Source organism: Sclerotinia sclerotiorum, genomic scaffold (genome assembly GCF_000146945.2).
Source record: "Sclerotinia sclerotiorum 1980 UF-70 scaffold_17 genomic scaffold, whole genome shotgun sequence".
Lineage (NCBI taxonomy): Eukaryota > Fungi > Ascomycota > Leotiomycetes > Helotiales > Sclerotiniaceae > Sclerotinia > Sclerotinia sclerotiorum.
The window spans coordinates 440,769-462,469 of record NW_001820819.1 but is presented as its reverse complement, the minus strand read 5'-3'; the positions used below and the strand labels follow the sequence as shown (position 1 = coordinate 462,469).

Sequence of the window (21,701 nt, the reverse complement as noted above, 5' to 3'; positions counted from 1 at the left end):
CAAACTCCCGGAATCTACACCTCATCTCCCCAATCGGAACTGCCTACTCACTCAAAGGGAAACGTCTTGGACCTCACCTTCCTCTCAGGGCCCTATACAGCGTATACCGCCCTCGCTGAACAACTAGAGTGCACCTCAGATCACAGCACCCTAAAAACCTACCTTCACTGGAATTACCGAAGCCAAAAGCCTGCAAAGAAACTCAAGCTAAATACATTGAATGAAACACTCTTTAAAGACCTACTAGAAACTAATCTCACCAACATTGTAGCTATCCCCAGGACACCCTCTCTAAGAGACCTAGATCAAGCCGCATTATCCCTTACACAAGCCCTTACAAAAGCCTATACAGGATCTGCAAGAAGATCTATAAACAAGCCCCTTCAACAACCTTGATGGAATAAGGACTATATAAAGGCTATATATAAATATAGAATCATCAATACACCTACATTCAAACACTCTCTTCGGAAAACAGTCCGAAAAGCAAAACACATCTTCTATATTACAAAAGTGGATAAAGTAGAAGATATAAACGATATATATCGAATGACCAAATGGCATCAATCCATAGGAATATACCGTACCCCCCCTTTAGCAGATCTATCAAAACAAACCATTGCAAATACTATCGAAGAGAAAAGAGAAACCTTCGCCAACAACCTACTGATAAACCTAGCCGAGGTTGACGATATCCTGTTCGATACCCCTACAGCCCCAAGCAGATCTATCACCTTCCCTAATATAGCTATACAAGATATAGAGCTGGCCATTTTAAAAGCAGGGAACACAGCACCTGGCACAGACAAAATCCCAACAAAAATCCTACAAGTCGCATAGCTACAAATAAAAGAAGTAACCCTATCCTTTTTCAAAGGCTGTCTACATCTAGGATACCATCCAAAATGCTTCCGATTAGCTACCATCGTAATCATCCCTAAACCCAACAAGTCAGATTATACCAATCCAAGATCATATCGACCAATTGCCTTGCTCTCGGTCCTAGGCAAAGGCCTCGAAAGACTCATTGCGAAGAAGGTATCATGGCTTGCTCTAAACTACCAAGTCCTAGCGAACCAGCAGCTCGGAGCTCTACCCTTGCGATCCTCAGTGGACCTCATTATTTGCGTTACACATGACATTGAGGCATCCTTAAAACAAGGGTTAAAGACCACCCTGCTCACAATGGATGTAAAAGGTGCTTTTGACGCAGTGCTACCAGGAAGACTAGTGAATCGCCTTCGGGAACAAGGATGGCCAAACAACCTGATTAGATGGGTTCAGTCCTTCGCCACTAATCGATCCATCAAGATCCGACTAGACGGCGAGACTGGCCCGGAAACAAAGCTAGAATGCGGTCTTCCTCAAGGTTCACCGATCTCCCCGATCCTGTTCATGCTCTACATTGCGCCTCTCTTCTGGATGGGCAAACCACAGAGCAGATTCGGATATGCAGACGATATCGCGATACTAACGATATCAAACTCACTACAGACAAATTGCGATTCTCTAAAAATGGATATGCAAGAAACTCTCGAATGGGGAAAAACCGAAGGTATCATTTTTGACCCCAAGAAATCTGAGCTTATACACTTCTATAAAGGACACCGAACACTAACAGATACCCCTGCAATACACACCGGATCTATGAATATAGAAGTCAAACCTAGCCCGCTCAAATAGCTCGGAGTCCACTTCGATAGGAAACTATGCTTCAAATCACATATCCAGATCCTCGCAGCCAAAGCCCTTAAAAGAGCCAACATACTGAGATCCCTCAGCAATACACACCAAGGGATACCCCTATATCTCATCAGGAAAGTGGCTGAAGCCTGCATACTCAAAAAGTGCTATTTCGCCTCGGAAACGTAGTGGCCAGGCCGAACCAAAACAAAGAAGAATGCCCTAAACAACCCGATCTCGATCTCAAATGTAGTGGACAGCCATCTAAGCTTACTCAACAAAATGGTAATCATCTATACAAAGGCAATCCTCCCAATATATAAAACCATAAACACAGCAGTACTCTACGAGGAAGCCAAACTCAGACTATCCGAGATCGAGCTAAACCTGATTTCACAATTATATACGGCACGAACCACCAGACTAGACCTTTACCATCCTCTCAGGATCAGAGCAGAGAACATAACCAAAGCCAGAGAATATAACCGCACCCCAGATACAAGATTCGCAAGGCTCATCACAGCATTACTGGAGACTGAATACATAAACCCCTTGGCCTTCCCACCCTAGGAAATCAGAGAGTCGAGGGCAGAGGCCGAGGCCCGCATCAATGGTCCGATAGGCAGAACGAAGGCACAAGCAACCGAAGACTTCAAAGCCTTCCACGCCAAGATCCCAAGAAGCGATATACAAATCTTCTCGGATGGCTCAAAAAGTGAAAGCAAGGATGGTGCAACTGGGGGCGGATTCGTAATCTCACAATTCGATATTCAGATAGCACACCATTCTTTCTCATTAGGCACAAATGCAGAAGTGTTCGATGCAGAAGCCACAGCCGCAGTAGCAGGGGCAGCAAAAGCCCTCACTCTAGCATCAACCAAACTGGCCACAGATCTCTGGATCCTCTTAGACAACCACGAGGCTGCTCTCCGATTAGGATCCCACTTCAATGGTTCCTCACAGAGAGTCTTTGAAGACTTTCTGAAGCTCATACAAGCTTAGGCTGTTAGACCAAGGCTTCCACACATTTCCCCCGGGAAAATCCGCGTTCGATGGGTCCCAGGGCACCTGGATATCCCTGGCAACGAAATAGCTGACAAAGCCGTTAAGGAAGGAACAAAACTCCCCTTTCCCCTCAACCCGATCTGTACGCTAGCATCCCTAAAAAGAATGATCAGAACAAGGGCCAACAAAGCAAACGAACAATTATGGAATACAGTCAGCCTACAATACTACAAAGATCTCCAATTCAACTACACTTCTAATACAGACACCCTCTCTTTGAAGAGAGCCATACTCCACCATATTCTCGCTATCAGATCACAGCATGGCGACTTCGCAGCATACCATGAACGCTTCAATCACACTACAGCCCATGTCCATTGCTTGTGCGGTAAAAGGAAAACTCCATTACACTTTTTCTTTTGCAAAAAAGGAAAAGCCTTCAAAGCGCTCACAAAGAGCCCCCCCTCCGAAGCTATCCCCTGGCTTCTAAGAAATCCCACCGGGTATAGCCAAACTAGCCGAATAGCTAGAATACACCAAGTTCTACACAAAAATCTGCCCGTGGCACACAGGTGCAAGGATGAATAAAAAAAATAAAAAGACTTTCTTTCTTTCATTGGGATTCAAACGGAGTTAATAGGGTCTCTAAAGGGGCTTTTCCTTCCTCTTCTTTCCTCTCTTTCATCTTTCCCTTTTCTTTCATTAAAAAAAAAAAAAAAAAAACAAGTATGCATACGAACAACCAAAACAAGTACGAGGAGACAGGGAGAGAGATCAAGAGGTAGTGATCTAGTGGACGAGGATGACCACAATTACAACCCCAAAAGGCCTACCGGCCCAAACCCCCCCTGCGAAGGCAATCATGTAAACCCTGCCCTAGCCCCCTTTAAATTGTATAAAAATACTCCCCCTAGCTAGCTAGTAAACCACTCAGAGGCTTCTCCTCTGAGCGTCATTTGTCCAAAACTGGAATAGATGGCTAAGGTTATCACGCGCCAAGGCGCGTGGGCCTACGGCCTATGACGATAAACACAATCAATCAATCAATCAATCGCTACTCTTGTTTTCCTTCTTCTTTTCTCCTTAGCTTAGTATTTTCTAATACAAGATACTTTACCCAGTATTCTTGAGTGTGACATTTGATGTCTCTTTGCTGTACTTTTGTAAGAGTTTCGGCCATCACTCACCTCACACCATTCGAATTTGTGGCAAAATCCCTGCAAAAACTATAATTTCTTATATAAAATGAAATATCGAACAACTTTTTAATTATTGAATAGTATTTTATAAAATTTTAAAATATTATAATTAATTATTGAAATATTTCAAAAAATTATATATATTTAAAGTTGAAAAAATATATAATTTTGTTTGTGTAATACTTTTTTGAAATTTTCTTTGTATAAAACAATCTGTGACGGAAATCCCTGCTTTCCTCCCACCTTTATTATATAAGAAACCTCAGGTACATTAACCATGTCCACACATGATACGATTACTCGAGATTAGTATGCGATTTAGGTGACCTGAGGATCAGATCCGGACAAGTACTAGGTATCAATGGTTATCGGTAAAGTAAGATCATTGGAGGAATAAATACGACTTCTTTTTGCCTAGCCATTGCGGCTAGGCCATTCATTTGTGTATATATAGAGTAGCTATCCCCATCTACAGGTGCTCTTCACCTGTAGATTCTAAGTTAAATACAATTGCTGGTCTATAACACCCTTTTGGTCACACAATCGATTTTTTTAAACTTTTGTATTTTTTCAATTTTAAATATATACAATATTCAAACAAAAAATAAAAAAAATATTTCATTATATTTTTATAAAATTTAAATTGATTATCATTATAATAAGATAAATGTTAAAAGGAATGACTGTTACGTGACGGTTGTTATCCCACTAGTGGCTCACGTGCACTAGCCCTGTATATAAAGACCTTCTTACTTAGAATCTTCTTAGTTCTTTAGTTTTAGATTCTAAGTAATTGAATTGACTCCGTTTACGACTTTTCCATCACAATGACCTTACACAGGGAATAGTGGGAAGCTGATAGGGCAGAACTGAGGTAATATTGGTCTAGTGTATTAATCACTCTTCATCTAAGTTCTACGGAAGTGCGAAGCTCTCCTACAGAGAGCTTCTCAATCTAGTCCTAATAGGACTAGTGCCCTGTGCACATGCTACGCAGGAACCATTCATTTTAACAATAAATTTTATTTAGTTATTTCAATTTTTGATAAAGATAACAAGGATCTGAAAAAGTGAAAAATCGTCGATTTTTGGTGTAATTTCGCTTTCTATATGGTAGGTGATGGCCGGAACTCCTATATTCACTCGCTAACTTTGGTGAATATAATGGATCCAGGCTCAAATCTGAAGATGGTCTGCAAGGAGAAACCTATATTTTAGCTTGTTATTCCTGAAACTAGGAATTCATTATCAAAAAATCAAACCTTTTGTTTGTTTTGCTCATAAATGATTTCTTGTCTTCATATGGTGGCTCATTTGTAACTTCTCATATGATGTTTGGACTTCAGACGAATAACTTCCGACATAATTGGATAAATGAAATCAACAGCTGGTCTTTCAATGGTCAAGACTAAATACTTTCATGTGTTTCTACATATGCTTCATTATTAATCTTTATATCTGTTTTAAAAATCAGTATCTATCATTTTGATTATACTATCATATGCTCTAATTATGTTAAATATTTGATAAGAAATGCACAAGTGGTTATTCCGCGGTGAATGTAATTTATTTAATATATGACAAATTACCAATATCATCAATCTATAAGGTAAATTATAGTCTTTATAGCTTATGTATGATATTCACTAAATTTTTTTTAGATATTAATCAATCCTGTCAACTATTGAATACAATCAGTCTCATCTAAAGTCATTTCAGGTACAATAACTAAGTAAGATAATTTCCTCGGGACCTTTTAACCCTAATTATATTTAAAACTCGAACCACTTCAAAAAATCTATCTAATTTATTCCTTGATTCATCTCCTCAGTACGGTCTCTTTCTACGTCAAGATGTACACTGAGTTAATTTCCTAAACTTGTGTGAATAATGGACTTTGGAATATCATCCACCGGCCGAACAGCACCAGCCGTAGACTTGTCAATTGTATTTATTTGCATTTGTATAAACATGTTCAATTTAGAACCTTGGAGTCTCCATCTTACACTTAATAACTTCTATATTGTTTACTTGACAAAGATTTCTTTTCCAAAGACTTTTAAGAACAAACCATCACAGAATATTACGAACATACTTGTACATCTCCTTCGCATCCTTGAAAATCTCAACACCTTGCCTACCACGACATTTGAAACCAGAAGAACTTTCTTCCAAAAATTTCATCTGTAAGGAGCAATATTTTCTACTGTATTTCTATCTAAATTTTAATATATATTCTTTTAGCACATGGAGCTAGAGAGCTCGTCCGCATGCTGAAAAAGTTCATTACCTTAGCACTCCTACTCTACCATCTCATGAGGTCTACCCAAAAGTCATTTGACATTCACTAACTATACCAGATCTTCCTCTAGACCACCATGTCTGAACGAAACAACAAAAAACTTCCACCCACGGAAGCTCCTGTGCCACCATTCGGTAAACCAGGGAACCAAGGTTCACATATAGACAGACGAGCTCTCCGTCATGAAAACTTCCTCTGCAACATTGCAGATGCTATCGTTCCCTCAGGTCTCTTCAGAGATCATAATAAGCACCGCCGCGATACGGCCTACAAATCTGGGGATTTCAAAAAGGCTGAAGTTGACGTCAAAGATGAAGAAGATGATTGGGTCAACCTTACGGATAAGACTACCAAGTCTGGCCCTATTCAAATCACTCCTCGTGCTTCCAACTCACCGGAGCGCTCTAGAGTGATGACTAAGCCTCAACCTACCAGTCCCGGATTCGAGCAAGCTAGACTCAGCGCGAGATCTTTTGAAAATGCGAGTGTTGCTTGGGCTATCACCAGTGATACTGATTTAACTCCTGCAGTGGTTGGTCAGCCTGATAATTCCAAGTTCGTGCTTCGCCGATACGATATCCGCGATCCTACCAAAATCGAGAAGAAGCGAATTGAATTGCATATTGATGAGTTTGACTGGAATAATAAGGAACATGTTGGTAGACTTAACAAGGCTCGTCGACAGTGGGAGATTAACACTCTAGAGTCTAATCCTCAGACTAGTGGGAAGTCTCGGTAAGCTTTGCAGATGAGAAGTATGAGGAGTCTTGGATTGCTGATTAGAATTATTCACAGAGTTACTGTTGATGGTAGGGACTCGCCATTTGATATTTCGGCTGGATCATGGTCATTGGGCGAGGAAGAGGAGGAGGAGGAGGATGATCTAAGACTAAATTGACGAATTACTTGAGTTTCACACGCCAGAGCATGTTTGCAGAGATAACTGGCGGGTGATGATTGAATATGCGTGTTTATCATGATGGGCAGCGATGAAGAGGAAAATGTAAGATTATGATATTGGCATAAGAATTGATGATCATGGGGTTGCGGAATTTATTTGGTTGATTTAATACACGGGGTTTTTCCCCATTTTATGGCCGTGCTATTAGATAGAAATCAAGTTTTTCTGCATTCCTTTTTCTGTGCTTTGCTTTTAACTTTGAGATAAATGGTATTTATCTTTCTGCCTTGTGTCAATTGGTGGATAATGGATCGGAACGTTCTATTGTGCTTCCATTTAGGGAATATTCGCCAAAACGACGAGTGGAATGGATAATGGTGATATGAAGGATGAATGCAAGCTCGCATTAATACCTCGCATAAATGTCACTGGACATGTATAAACCAAGGGATCGAAGAGCATTACCCAAAGATAACCATTTTTTGCCCTCCTTATCCTCTATATCACTACTGGCAAATGCAAGAATCCCAGTATCAGGTGCTTCATATCCCCTCAGTAAATTGATGATGTTATCTTATTATGATCTAAGACTGGTGTGGACGCTATATAACATTTTGAATGGTTTTCTATGGCTTTAAGTCTTTACTTTTATTTTCGAAGAGCCGATGATAGAAACAAGGAAGGGGATTAGAAAGGATTATATGGATGGTCCTGTGAAGACGAGACATTGCATTCATCTAATGATTGCCATGGATAATCGTAGCTTTCTTCCTACTCATTTTTGTATCTCTACACATAGAATATAAGTGATCCATAGCCTGCTTCCAATACATAAATCAGGAGTAGAGTGGGATTAGTGCTATGTGCTATCAGATCTCTCGTTCTGATACATGGCTTGGTGAGAAGTAGCCATTATCTCAAGCTAAATTCTCAAAATAATCCATCCATACTTCCGCATGTTTGTTTATGACACTTTATTATGAGAAAGTTGTTAAAGTTCAAAAGGAGCCATTGATATGAAGCCTTTGATACCTAGTTACTAAATTTTATGAAAGGAAAGAACAAAAACAGAAGATACCCATTTACGACCTTAGAGCCTGGATTTGCTCAAGATAAGAAAAATGCTTCCTGTAGTAAACACTTTCAGATATTATGGTTAGGGTTGACTATCCAGCCAAAAAAACCTATAAAATCCTGAATCGATCTTATACCGTTGCCTCTATCCCTCCATGGAAAGTGTGCCATAGCAAATAATAGTACCAAATCAAGACCTGACGGGAACTAGGTGATTGTTAAGAACGAGCCTACCACAGTAGGATTCACCCAAATCGACAAGATCTCACCATGTAAACCAAGCAGAAAGATTCACTCATGACTTTCCACAACCAAAGAAAAAAAAGATTTATCAGTCTTGTATTCACCTTGTACTATCCATCCGTAATATTAACAGGATAAAAGCTGATACCTTGTTTTAGCGAATTGAGAATCTTTGGAGAGCTATGTCAACATTGATACAAAAGTATCAAAAACAACTTCATTTCTCCAGACCTTTTCTTTTCCAACACAGAACCTTCAAAAGAAGAATCACTTCACTTCACTTCAACTTGAACATTTCATTCTCTCACAATCCTTTCTTAACTCCCTTTCTTCATAATAATCTCTTTGATCCTTTCTTGATATTGGACCATCACTTCTTTCATCAGTGGTAACGTTGTCGACGCGTATTTTGATGGCTTTTGGGAATTCCTCGAAGTTTTCAAAGTACTTTTATTTTACCTTTAGTAAGTTAATAGCTTTCTTCCCAAACTTTGAATTTTTTTCCCTTTATTATTCACGCTTCGCTCCTACTATTTGGGATCTTGTGATTAAGAGCAACTCTTATAAGAGCATTTCTGTTCTCACAGGATATCCTTTTCTTCAACATTTTTCAATCTCGCACTTTCGCAGAAGAGATCGCAATACCTCGAATTATCCTTAGCAGGATAATTCTCTCTTACATGTAGAGGCTCGTCGCTCACTGCACTTCTTGCTTTTATCCTCGCGTCGCGACAATTAACCGTTTCTTCTTATGCTTGTGCCAATTGACCCCCTCCTATGTTACATAGTTTCACTTCATAAGTTTGCTGTTCGTCTTCAACAGCGAACTTCTCGCACAACTTCCTCCTTCCACCCATTTCTACCATCACTCCATCTCGTACCAACACATAACCCCTCATGCGCATCCATTCACATCACTTCACACACACTTCTAACTCAAAGAATTTCTATTTTACATCAGTGGATAGTCTTTCAGAGGCCCCTATTGTTTCTGGCATGCGTTCCGAGAACCAGGCATTCGTCTGAATTACTTCGTGGAAAATTCAAGCATTGATACTAATTCAGTTGAACATTTAGCGAAATATCCAAAACAGAACACAGACGAGTACACATGAAGGAGAAAAACCAAGAAATGGAAGGAAACAGAGGAACAAACATGTCTGTTCCTCCGAGTTCACCTCTTTTATTGGGGTCGGGTGTCCTCAGCACTGGTGCTGCTTCCCAGAAAAAAGAGCAAATGCCTGCGGTTGATCACCCGAAAGCAAAAATCAAGGATACGGAGAGGGATTCCGCAGCCTTCACTCAAAATTTAGAGCGCAAGTCTGCTTCTGCCCCCAGCAATGAGAATGGCAGTAAATCCGATAACACTAACAAGTCCTACACGAGCTCTCATACAACCCCTCTACCTAATGAATCCAGGGACGAGATTGAGATGTCTACCGATACATCATTTAGTGACCCGCCTTCTCCACATCATGTCCAGCCGACTACTAAAGAAAATCTGGGCACCACTTGCGCTTATGACCATAAACACCTAGTCGGTCGATTCTGCTTTCACTGCCGTCATATGGAACTGCCATGGGGGGATGACCTTCCAATTGCTGTCGACGATAGCGGCAACGAAATTCGAAAAGCCCCACAAGGCGCACTACTAGAGGGAGTCAAGAATCTGACAGAACCATTTGAGATTTCCCAGCTCGCTATACTTATCGAATTTCGCACTATACTACAAGATCTTAATACTATTCCCGGTCTCGCTGAAAGCTTCAAATTCTTCCCAAATTTGCATGACGTTGCTTGTCGAATCTCAAATCTCACCAAAGAGCTTGAAACATTGGCAACTGAAAATGAATGTGAGCAATTGCCACATTGGTTCAACACTCTTCATGAGTTATTGAGGGAACCAATTTTAACTCATGACCAATACTTTGCACGAGTCGCCCAGGAGTGGAACTTGCGACCTACGAATGAAGGCATCCGCCGAGTGAATTCCACAGCTCCCGTATCAGACCCTTTTCGAATGTCGACACGAGTTTTTACTAGCCCTTCCGTAATGCTCACTAGAGAAGAGGCGATCAAGAAAGACAGACAGATCCACAATGAAGCTGAGGTTGACCAGCTCATTAACCATCTTGATAGGAATGAAAGCCGAGGTCCAGGATATGTCCAATTTACGCTCGAATTCGTAAATTGGTTGAGAGGACGAGCACACAGCACTGGCCATGATGCACCACAATGGGGTCGTCGCTATGCTAAAGAATTTTATGATCATCGCTATCTAGCACCTGCAGTAGCTCACAATACGAACAATAATGCCTCCCGTTTTAATGGTCGGTTGGACTTCTCCCGCCGTCATAATTCAGCACCCACCACACCACGTTGCAGTGAAGAAGATTCCGATGTTGAGGTCTACGATAGTAATGATGATGAGGAAGAGCTTGAAGGAGCTTACTTCAAGAAGCTTCCAGAAGTAAAGAAGAACACACCAGGACGTGCCAATGTCAAGTGGCGCTTCATTGAAGGAACAGATATCGAGAATGCCGAACTCGGAAAACCCGATCCTAGCAAATTCTATCTAACCCGTCAAAATGTAAATGATCCGCTTGAGGTTGACCTCCGCCAGTATGCGCAGATTGCTGGATTCAATTGGGATGACCCGACACATATCAGAAGGCTTAACAAGGCTAGGGCTCAAAATCGTAAACGAACTCATGGTAATATTGCCGAAACACGCATTCCGTGGACACAGATGGAGAAGATTTGTCTTGAAGAGGAGGTACGCGATGCTATTAAAGCTGGTTTTAATAGAAATACAATTAACTGGGATGAGATTGCAGCTCGTCTCAAGGAACGGTTTGAGGGAGTTCTTCAGCCAAAGGGTTCAAAGTTGGCACCAGGGGTCGAAAGAGAGATCAAGGATGGCAAAAAGAATATGAGTAAGTACAATCCTTTAGCTTTGTTTTCTTAATGTCAAAGAGTCCGCGCTTCGGCTCTCGGAAGCTTAAGCCCGAACAGCGACAGTGAAATCACTTCCAATTTGAAGTATGATTGCTAAGTATTGATTTAAACCAGCTCTCAAAACCACTCGCAGTGATCGAACAGGCTACAATCGTAGCGGTTCGGCAACGGAAACCCAAGCGCTAAAATACCCTGATATTCTCAAGTTGATCAACAAAGCAACAGGACTTGGTGGCAAAGGAGGTCGTGGCATAATCCGAGGTCCTCGCCGCACTGCCTCAAAGATGATAGATGGTGAGCAAGATGAAGAGGATAATAGACCAAGAAAGAAGTCTAAGACTCTTATTCGCCGCTTTTCATCCAGTCCGCCTCCTCATACGATTAATAAGCACTATGGAGATGACAATGATGAACCGTCTCCTCCGCTTACTGGTGTATCTGCTCTGAAAGCTGCCTTCAGTTTGAAGTTCAGTAAGAGCAGTGCAAGGTAGTTTGACGCCAATCAGGCAGGAATTACTAATTAGACCGTTGTAGAATTCAGAATGGTGGAAGTTCTACTTTGTATACATCTAGTCCTTGTATTGAGCTGCTATAATTTGCACATGGTTTCTAGCTTTGGCTTAGGACATCGTGTTGTAATCTCTGTTCTCGTCATCTCGATTCAACTTTCATTCTTCCTGTTAGCAGAGCCAAATACACACATATGCTTAACATTTCAGGTTTACGAGTGCTACGTTTCCACAGCACAGCTCCAGGATGCTTTCAGCATAATCTCCGTCAAGATACAAAATCACGACTCCCCCGACTATTTCCGCCTACAGGAGATTCTTCTCATCAAAAATGATGACATCATCAAACCCGGCTATCGGCATTTAAACAAAGTGCAAATACCCCCTTTCTTACTTTCTTTTCTTCTCCCGACACAGCATTACGGTATGATACATAGTGACAATGGTATGGATATGGCAAGAGGAAATAAATTTCTGTTCGCGTACATACAACTCTTATTGTTCCAATATTCATTTGATGCGATAAGGTAGGATAGGAATTTGTACAATGGTGAGGATTATTAGGATATTGATAATGGACGAGAATCAGGTTCGGGGGATTTTTAAGATTCACTAGTTTTCTTTGATTGATTCGGGTTAATTATGGTTTTGGATTGTGGCCTGGTTTGTGATAGTGTATAATTGACGGAAGGATAGGAATATAAATGAATGAAAAAAGTATGAAAATTAAAATCTTAACATAATCTTACATCAGCTTGAATATAGTATGTCTGTATCCATGCAATAGTTTTTATTTAACATATAATACTTTAATAACCCCTTGTTTTCCCTGTTTATATATACAACTCTTATATTTTGATTAATATTATACAAAATTAATCTTATAATTTCTTTTAATTACTTTTTTCTTTTGAGTTTATTATAAATAAAATCTCTTATAAATAATTGTAACTTTAAAACCCTTGAATTTTTCACTTTATAAATCTTTAAATCAATATATAATTTCTTATATTACGAGACATATTATAATTACAATTATAAATATTGTGACCAAAAGGGTGTTTATAGACCAGCAATTGTATTTAACTTAGAATCTACAGGTGAAGAGCACCTGTAGATGGGGATAGCTACTCTATATATACACAAATGAATGGCCTAGCCGCAATGGCTAGGCAAAAAGAAGTCATATTTATTCCTCCAATGATCTTACTTTACCGATAACCATTGATACCTAGTACTTGTCCGGATCTGATCCTCAGGTCACCTAAATCGCATACTAATCTCGAGTAATCGTATCATGTGTGGACATGGTTAATGTACCTGAGGTTTCTTATATAATAAGGGTGGGAGGAAAGCAGGGATTTCCGTCACAGTTAGGTATTCGGCCTTCGGAATTAAAGTGCTTTGAAATCAAAATATTGAAAGCAAACAAACAGTATACCAAAAAGGAAAGAATGAATTAAAAGTTGAGTTTTGTTTGCTCCTTATATGCATCATGCAATATATATGCATATGCTGCCAAGATCCCAGGAGGTCAACAAAATCTCTTATAAATAATTGTAACTTTAAAACCCTTGAATTTTTCACTTTATAAATCTTTAAATCAATACATAATTTCTTATATTACGAGACATATTATAATTACAATTATAAATTTAAATATTGAAAATTAAAAAAGTTTAATTTTTTTATATGAAAACTTAATCTATTTAAAAAAATATTAGAATAATTTTCATATATTAAATAATATCTAAAATCTTTTCAAAAAAAAATTATGTTTTAGAATATTAGGTTGAATTTTAATTAACTAAGTTTTTCTCTCTTGATTTTATATTATAAGACTTATAAATACGAGATAGTGTTACGTGACGGTTGTTACCCACTAGTGGCTCACGTGCACTAGCCCTTTATATAAAGACCTTCTTACTTAGAATCTTCTTAGTTCTTTAGTTTTAGATTCTAAGTGATTGAATTGACTCCGTTTACGACTTTTCCGTCACAGATAGATATTGAAAGTAAATTTATAAATTACTTTTATAGATTTCTAGATTTATACTCTTTAACTTGAATAAAAAATAATCTATTATCGGATATAAACGAAGTATAAATATAAACTGAATATTTATATACAAAGTAAGATCCTTATATACAAGAATATAAATAATATACTTGCAATCAATTACTCAATTTCTACCTCTTTTCTTTTATAAATATTAATATATTTATTCTTTCATCCATCCAGCCGTTAATGTATCTATCCATCCATCCATCTAAACACCAAATCTCAATCCTCGTTTAAACTCACTGAGAATCACCCTCCTCCTCCTCCTCATCATCATAATAACATTCATCATCATCAGCATCAGCGCTCGGCGAAGCAGCAGCTGCGGAACTAGTCGAATTTGATGTTAAAGTTGAGATTGGAGTTGAAGAAGAAGAAGAAGTTAAAACCAAAGTCGAAGTCGAATTTGATATTATAGTGGAATTTGAAATAATAGTCGGGATAGGAGTTGAAGATACAGAAGAAGTTGAAGTTGAGGTTGAAGTCGAAGTCGAGTTTGAAATAAAATTGGGAATAGAAGATGCGGAAGAACTTGAAGCTGTGGATGGAATGTCTGAGGAGCTTGTGGTTGCAGCTGAAGTTGTGACGGCAGCTGATGAGATTTCGGATGAACTGCTTGTAGCGGTAGCTGATGGAACTTCAGATGAACTAGTAGTCGCGACAGCCGATGAAGTGACGATAGAAGATGTAGCAGCAGCCGATGGAGTCACAGTTGAAGTATAAACGATTTCATATGTAGAAGTAATTGTCTGATATGAAGTATCAGTTGTCGAAGCCGTGATCGTAGCAATACAAGGATTTTCTGTGAATTGTTGAACTGCGAATACGCTTGTTCCAGCTGATACCGCCGTGACCGGTCCATTTTTTAAAAAACATTGGTTAAGCGCACCGATAGTTGTGTAAACTATTCCGTTACATGAACTAGCGGCTGTTTTGAGATTGTTGAGGACGTTGCAGAAGGATGCACATATACTCTTAGCCGCCTGTCCAATAGGCTCTACGTAGGCACGGATGATAGTCCCGCCAGATAGAGATGCGGAGCATGCTTGTGAATAGTAATTGCCCCCTGGCAGGGAAAATACAGCACCTGGGGTACAGCCGGTTTCGATAGGGACTGTGGTTCCTACGCTACAAGTTGTTGCTGTAGTGATGACTGGATAGGCAGTGATGATGGTGTTTGTGACTGTGCTGACCGAAGTGGATGTAAGGATTACTTCTGATGGACTGATAGACTGTCGAGGAACGACCGCAATAGCCTGACTTAAGCCTGTCAAGGCAGAAAGAACGATTAAAACTCTCATTTTGAAGAATTAAGAAAAACCTTTAAACGAATGATGAGAATTAGAATAGAATGAGCGTTTAAAAGAGTGGGCGCTTGAAAAGAGAGATGGAGATGAAGAAGTCTATGGAAAAATGTTCTACATCTTGTATAAATAACCATGTGGAGAACTTAGTTCTCAGCTCTAACTCTCACACGAAGGAAGCGAATAACATTTGCGCTAAGTATAGATAGTCCGTTACTAACTAGTCACATTTTGTGCACGTTCCTGAGGAAGAGCATAGTAATTGTTTGCGGGGAGAGCCGTGCTGACTTGCACTTTCTGCCACGAGGCGAAGCACTATACATATCACACTAAATCATTTGTGCGTGCATGGTAGATTTTGCTCATATCTACTGCTTGATGGCGATGATACTTGTGCAAACACCCTGTCTGCAAAGCGAACCCTCATGTTTTTGCTTGCATTTATTTCTCCTTCTTTCCATACATGTGGGAAGACCCTGATGCACATGGAGAAGAATATGGTGGGCCTAATCCGACAACGCGGTCCCCAAGCCCAAACAAGACAAGTAGGTGTATAAATCCCGCGTTCAAACGCTTATTCTTTTTCTAGCTTCGGATGGAGAAGCTCATCAAAGGACCAATATGGTCGGTTAACATATCAAAACCTTCATAATTTCCACATCTGTCTCCAGTCTCAATAGTTCCAAATAAGATACAATAGGGAGAAGTGGATTGACCCGCGAATTTTTGCTAGTTGCGGCTGAATGTGGCTTTTCCTTAATCCATTTTGGTTGGAGCACCGGCTCTTTAGAAGAAACTTTTAAAATTAGTTGGCGTCTAGATCTTTTAGACCCCTCGGTTAAGCACCCCTTCACGATTCATCAGGTGATCAATGCTCAGGGATCGCCGTGATTTGTCGATCTTTGCCGAAACGTGATTTTGATTGGCTAGACAATTGTCTTGTCGAACCTTAGCAGTTGCGGGGAGATCATGTGACCTGACATAGTTTATTTCATTTCTTACCATCGAAACAAAACTAAAGAGAATTTTAAATCCTTAATTTGGAATCAATATTCTAAACCTATCAACGGATGTCACTCTCTACGATCATAAGGAATCAACTACCCGAACCCCCAAGCATACATGTGCAAACGATATCAAACGAAAACTAAACATGCAATCCAACAACAATGAAGAATCCAATCGCTCTAGACTACCGACCAACCATCTGTCTCTATACATATCTCCACCTTGCTATCATTAAACCACCCTTTTATCGTATTAAAATCAAGTTTCCACCGTCAGACGACATGAAACCCTTTTGAAATGACGAAATTTCTTTGGACACCGGAGAAAATAGAAGACTTAGGTCTTCGCCACGGAAGCTCTTGATTGGCACTGATGGAAAACTTTGTAGTGCCAATATGACGCATGGTTTGCCGGTAAGGATCTAGAGAACAGCGAATACACCTACATGAAAAGGAGTGACGATGAAGTGAAAGAGTCTCGTACCGTGCGTGATGAATGCCCGGGCTTATTGACATTTTCTGACTTTCTGCGCGTCATGGAGCTTCATTGCCCAATGACTTATTAGCAACAAGATCTGATTTCTTACGCTTCATGAGTGACTCATCATCTGAATAGTCATCGACGCCATCTGTCTGCATTCCATCACTTTGCGTGGAAGAAGGTTCATCGCCCGAAGATCCTCCTCCATCCTCCAGTTGCATTTCAACATCTTCTCCTACACTAGCAGCGGAAAGAACTCTGGGAAGTGGACTAAGATGATCGGCATCATGAATCATCTTGAGCATCTGGTCTAAAGTCTCACGTCTGTTCGGCTGTTCTACACTGTTTCGAAGTAGTGCATCGATGTCGCCAAATTTGTTGGACTGATTCATGCAGCCAGTCGCATTACGTTCGGAACCAGTACGATCTTTTTGCATTTTGAGGTGTATCTTTGTGTGGTAGTCTTGTTGTTTTGTCTTAGGATTCCATTTGCTTGGTCTGGCGAGGGAGGAGCCTTGTCTTTGAGTGACTTTTTCCAAATCGACATTGATATTATGAGCAACTTGATTCCATGGCATATTATTTTTCGTGTACTGTAATGGAAATCTCAGCGGATATTTTAAGTAAGTCGACACAGAATAAGATCGGCTAGAGTAAGAGGACTTACGCCATGTTTGAGACCCTTGATTACTTGGTGGCGCAAGAGATCCTTTTCAATTTGCGACCATGCCAATCTAGCTGGTACTTTAGGACCATTAGTTCGAAGGATGATCTGGTTTCTTCCTCTATTTAAAGCTTTTACGACCTCTTTATCATTCCAGTTAAATCCAGCTACATGAGGATATTCTCTAACGTCGATCTTGTTTGGGTCTTTTCGAAGCTGACGGACCATGAAAAATTTGGAGGTATCCGGAGTAGCCAAATGAGCAGGCTCCAAATCTTGGCCAAGGGCAAATTGCCAGCGAGATGTCTCATGCTTGATTTTCGAACCGAGAGCTTCCACCTCACATTCCTTGTCGTCATCATCCTCCAAATCATCATCATCAACTCTATCACGGCTAAAGAACAAGAGCTTCTTCCCCTCAGGTATATTATCAGTATCATTATAACTGATGTTCTCGTTTCGTTGCTCTGAGTCCTCTACATCCGGTAAAATAATTGGTTTGCTATTTTTCGATTTGGCCTTGGGTGTTGTTGGCGTATTTTCACCACGAATACGTGCTTTGTAACCGGCCACTGTCAGTTCCGGGTCCAAGAGAGCTTCGTGTAAGATATTCCACCACTTAAATAAGTTCACTTCCCGCCATTCGGGCTTTTGCATCGCCATGTAAGAAATATCAGTGAGGGCATGAGCTGCGGCTTTTATACGTCCCCGGTCAATCCCGCTGTCCATTTGTACAGCTTGATCCCATTGGTCATTGATGATCGCCCATGTGGCGAATGCCACCATACCTATCTCTCGTGGACTATCAACTTGAACGGCTTGTAGAATTGTCCCTGGTCTTCCAATGGATACGGGCAAACCCTGACATCGAGCAATTGGTAGAAATTCTCTCCAGGGCATCTTTATTCTATTGCATATGTCGCAATAATGCCCATTCGTGTGGTTCGTGATTTCCCGGGGACGGCATCGCGGTGCTTCGGGAATGGGATAAGGTTTCACAAGTTGTCGTGGTTGATGTCCTGCCTGAGTTGTATATTAGTATTTGTCAGTAAGAATTTCCTTAATAAGGTTGGCAAATTAGAGCTGAGATAACTGCTAGTATTCAAGTGAACTTTTGAATGAGATGGGTCAGACGGAAAGTACGAGTGGATTCAATGTGTGAAGAGCAGTCAGATTCCTCCGGAAGACATGCCAAACAAAGAGGCCACAAATCGCAATTTATGACCAACGATATTGAGGGAATTGCAACCGTAGTCCTAGGAGATGAGCTTACTGAGGTTGACATGCCAAGAAAAATGATATCTTGAGGATATAAATTGAAATTCAAGCGCTCACTAGCGCTAATTGTCCGACAGAGTGCGAGTTGTTATGATAGAGATCTAGAGTAGGAAAGTGGTATGCATGAATATTTGATGGGTGACGACGTGTGTTATACACACACGACCATACATGATCATGGATACGAAGGAAAAGGATGTGCTGTTGACTTGAAGAATAAAGGATATCGTCCTGAACATACCATTATGATAATTTATTCCTGTCCAAGGAAATGATGCAAGTGGATTGATGTGCCAATTTACTACCAGGAAGTAAAAGTATGTGCTGGATCAATCAATCTCTTTCGTAGGGTTGAGTATATAGAGAGACAACACGATCACCTAGATCAAAACAAATGCTATCAGCATGTGCAAAGTATGTAAACAAAGAGTTTCACTTACCACTCTGATCTTTGCAAAGTTGGGGAAGCCCTTGGCAACTTTGGACAGCAATGTCAAATTTTAAAGACAAATCAAGCCGATAAGAGAGTATGGTGAGGTGAAATAGGGTTTATTATGGAGGAGTTGTTACAAGAAGACAACCATAAAGAATATAAATTGAAATCTGCAAAAGTGAGACTCTGAGCTTTCACCAAGAACGCTAATCAAGTTTTGTGAGTATTGAATTTGAAGAGTGAAAATTCAAAATTTTGGTGAATCTAGGCCGAGGTTGTGGCTGGATCTGGATTGGCTTTAAGCTTGAGATGAATAGGGCTTATTATTGGATATTGGATAAGATAAGGTGAGATGATATGGTGCGATGATAGGAGTACGACTTGTCCTGTTGCTTTTATTGTTGTCTGATGTTGTTGATGGGGATAATTTGTTTCGATAATTATATTAGTATGTATATTCTTTCTTTCATTTTTTATTTGTAAAGAGATAAACAATTTATTTAAGAATTATTATAGTGATTAAAAAGATTGTAAAGATTAAGAATATTAAAAAAAATAAAAAAAATTAACACGTGTTAAAAAAGACAGCTTTATATATAAGTATTTGTTATAAACATTTAAACAAACTTGAATACTTATATATAAGATTGTCTTTTATGTATAAAAATACTTTTATTAGTTTATTATTATACATGTCTCTTTAGAGATAAATTTAATAAAATATAAATATTCAAAACTCAAAATTTTATTCACAAGAACTTTGGAAAAAAAGTTACTCTTGTGCCCTCTAGATTCTAATCAGAAGAAATTAGATTCTAATATTATTATATTTTTCAAAAAAGAAAAAAAAAGTAATTACTTCCATACCCTTTAGATTTATATAAAAACTATAATATATATTTTTAAAGAAAAAAACCTTTTCAAATATCTAATTTATTTTTTTAATTCACCTCAAAAATACATCTTTCTCTCAAATAAAGACTTATAAATAACTAACTGGCTTTGAGAAGGACTCTTCTAATCAGGTTTGCTCATCATCCTGATATATATGAGGAAAAAAGTTTGTGAGAATCATTCCCTATTCCAGTAGGGACGCACTTTTACGAAATACCTTGGTCATCATTATATACTAATCTATTTGTTATTATTCCTAGATTATTAGCATGTTACAGGCTGTGCTCAAAATGTAATATACATATAATTTCTTAGCTACCCGGATTCCCTTGTAGGGTGTCTCCTCTGTCCGATACCCTCAAACCCCGATTTCATCAAATAATAATATCAAAGTTCATTAATTGCATGGAGGAATGCTCTGAGTATAGCTAAATACACATCTAATTTGGCCTAATAATACAATTTAAGTGATAAAACACGGCGTACTACAGCGTTTAACGGTATATGAAAGTTTGACTAGTAGTAGCTTGGACCCTATATTGAGCCTGTAGTCCCTGAAAGCACGCATATACATCTCAATAATTTGTGAACCACTGAAAGTCTAGTCTTGCAAAAATGATGATCGTTGATCGCCGCGTCAAGCCATTTAGCAGGGCATTTCTGTAGATGGAATAGTCCGTGGCTTTTCACGATCCTGTGTGTTGAATTGATGTGAAATGCAAGCAAACTAGACAGCTCCGGCGATTCTCTGAACAGAAAAGCAGTAGATGAGACTCCAAGCCTGTTTTGGTGGATGTTTGAGTAGTATGTTCTTTTCGCAGAAGAAGGGCAAGCAAGTACGAAGATCTTGATTCAAAGTGTTGCCAGAGGTGCCTTCCTATCTTGTAAATTTTCCAGCGGATAATTTTTGTAGCTCACTTGTATTGAATGCCCCGTTCGTATACATCATTGTTTTAGTGCATGGATTTTCGAAGAATTTGACGTTTTTCTGGCACTTCCTAGCTTTCTCCTCCTCAAGGCTCCATTTTTAAACCTTCTTTCACCATAGGGCCAAACAGATACCTGGCTTCTCTGGTTGATGACCTCTCACGCCCTGCCCCATCCCACTTATATGTTTCAGATGCTTTGGAGATAGTATCGGACTTGAACCGTGTTGATGTGTTCTCGGGAAGTTTGTGTGAATAGTGTCACAACTACTGTCAAATTAGCTTAATGACCCATGAAGAGGGCATAAACGGTACTTATTTGAAGGTAAGTGTAATTTAAAGCCAAGAAGTTCTATGATAGTTGCTGACCACTCTAGTTTGTCGCACAAAAAGGTGTATTGGGATGTGTTATCTGCTTTTTCCAGCTCGGTATCACAACTGTTTCCTATGTATGATCCGTGAAAATGATACGAGTATCTCCTCTTTGAAACTAATTGTCTCAACATAAGCCATGATTGCTTAGAGCCCAATGATATCGGCGGCTGTGCGACTAGATGTAATGAGTGACAGCATTTCTGTGGCATTGGAGAAGAGGAATTGCTCTTGGTGCCTTCGGGTTAGGCGTCACAGAAATTGTGACTTTCAAAGATCAGAATGATGAAGTTGAGAAGGCTTTTTTGCGCAATTGTCGCGAAATTCGAAACTTGAAGAATATAGGGAGCAGACGGAACGAGGAGGAGAAATTCAAATTATTGTTTTGAGTTAAGTAAAAGGAAGA

At 39.6% G+C, this 21,701-nt stretch overlaps 8 protein-coding genes across 8 annotated transcripts; 3 read left to right on the top strand and 5 right to left on the bottom strand.

Moving 5' to 3' along the window:
- Positions 1 to 1,185: 1,185 nt before the first annotated feature.
- Positions 1,186 to 1,683, top strand: SS1G_11125 (hypothetical protein; the record flags this gene model as incomplete). Its single annotated transcript, XM_001587834.1, has 1 exon — positions 1,186 to 1,683. The coding sequence occupies one exon, from the start codon at positions 1,186 to 1,188 to the stop codon at positions 1,681 to 1,683; it is 498 nt and encodes a 165-aa protein (XP_001587884.1).
- Positions 1,684 to 2,453: 770 nt separating this feature from the next.
- SS1G_11124 (hypothetical protein) lies at positions 2,454 to 2,988 on the bottom strand (the record flags this gene model as incomplete). The annotated part of the gene is made up of 2 exons (XM_001587833.1): positions 2,454 to 2,664; positions 2,912 to 2,988. 2 exons carry the CDS (start codon positions 2,986 to 2,988, stop codon positions 2,454 to 2,456), a joined length of 288 nt encoding a protein of 95 aa, XP_001587883.1.
- A 3,277-nt stretch (positions 2,989 to 6,265) lies between these two features.
- On the top strand, positions 6,266 to 7,087 carry SS1G_11123 (predicted protein; the record flags this gene model as incomplete). The annotated part of the gene is made up of 2 exons (XM_001587832.1): positions 6,266 to 6,924; positions 6,985 to 7,087. 2 exons carry the CDS (start codon positions 6,266 to 6,268, stop codon positions 7,085 to 7,087), a joined length of 762 nt encoding a protein of 253 aa, XP_001587882.1.
- A 1,602-nt stretch (positions 7,088 to 8,689) lies between these two features.
- On the bottom strand, positions 8,690 to 9,264 carry SS1G_11122 (predicted protein; the record flags this gene model as incomplete). Its single annotated transcript, XM_001587831.1, has 2 exons — positions 8,690 to 8,854; positions 9,202 to 9,264. The coding sequence occupies 2 exons, from the start codon at positions 9,262 to 9,264 to the stop codon at positions 8,690 to 8,692; spliced, it is 228 nt and encodes a 75-aa protein (XP_001587881.1).
- Positions 9,265 to 9,563: 299 nt separating this feature from the next.
- Positions 9,564 to 11,938, top strand: SS1G_11121 (predicted protein; the record flags this gene model as incomplete). Its single annotated transcript, XM_001587830.1, has 3 exons — positions 9,564 to 11,343; positions 11,480 to 11,836; positions 11,907 to 11,938. The coding sequence occupies 3 exons, from the start codon at positions 9,564 to 9,566 to the stop codon at positions 11,936 to 11,938; spliced, it is 2,169 nt and encodes a 722-aa protein (XP_001587880.1).
- Positions 11,939 to 14,053: 2,115 nt separating this feature from the next.
- On the bottom strand, positions 14,054 to 15,237 carry SS1G_11120 (predicted protein; the record flags this gene model as incomplete). Its single annotated transcript, XM_001587829.1, has 2 exons — positions 14,054 to 14,075; positions 14,180 to 15,237. The coding sequence occupies 2 exons, from the start codon at positions 15,235 to 15,237 to the stop codon at positions 14,054 to 14,056; spliced, it is 1,080 nt and encodes a 359-aa protein (XP_001587879.1).
- A 1,544-nt stretch (positions 15,238 to 16,781) lies between these two features.
- SS1G_11119 (predicted protein) lies at positions 16,782 to 18,292 on the bottom strand (the record flags this gene model as incomplete). The annotated part of the gene is made up of 2 exons (XM_001587828.1): positions 16,782 to 17,321; positions 17,396 to 18,292. 2 exons carry the CDS (start codon positions 18,290 to 18,292, stop codon positions 16,782 to 16,784), a joined length of 1,437 nt encoding a protein of 478 aa, XP_001587878.1.
- A 269-nt stretch (positions 18,293 to 18,561) lies between these two features.
- Positions 18,562 to 18,914, bottom strand: SS1G_11118 (predicted protein; the record flags this gene model as incomplete). The annotated part of the gene is made up of 2 exons (XM_001587827.1): positions 18,562 to 18,648; positions 18,912 to 18,914. The coding sequence occupies 2 exons, from the start codon at positions 18,912 to 18,914 to the stop codon at positions 18,562 to 18,564; spliced, it is 90 nt and encodes a 29-aa protein (XP_001587877.1).
- Between the last annotated feature and the right edge of the window lie 2,787 nt (positions 18,915 to 21,701).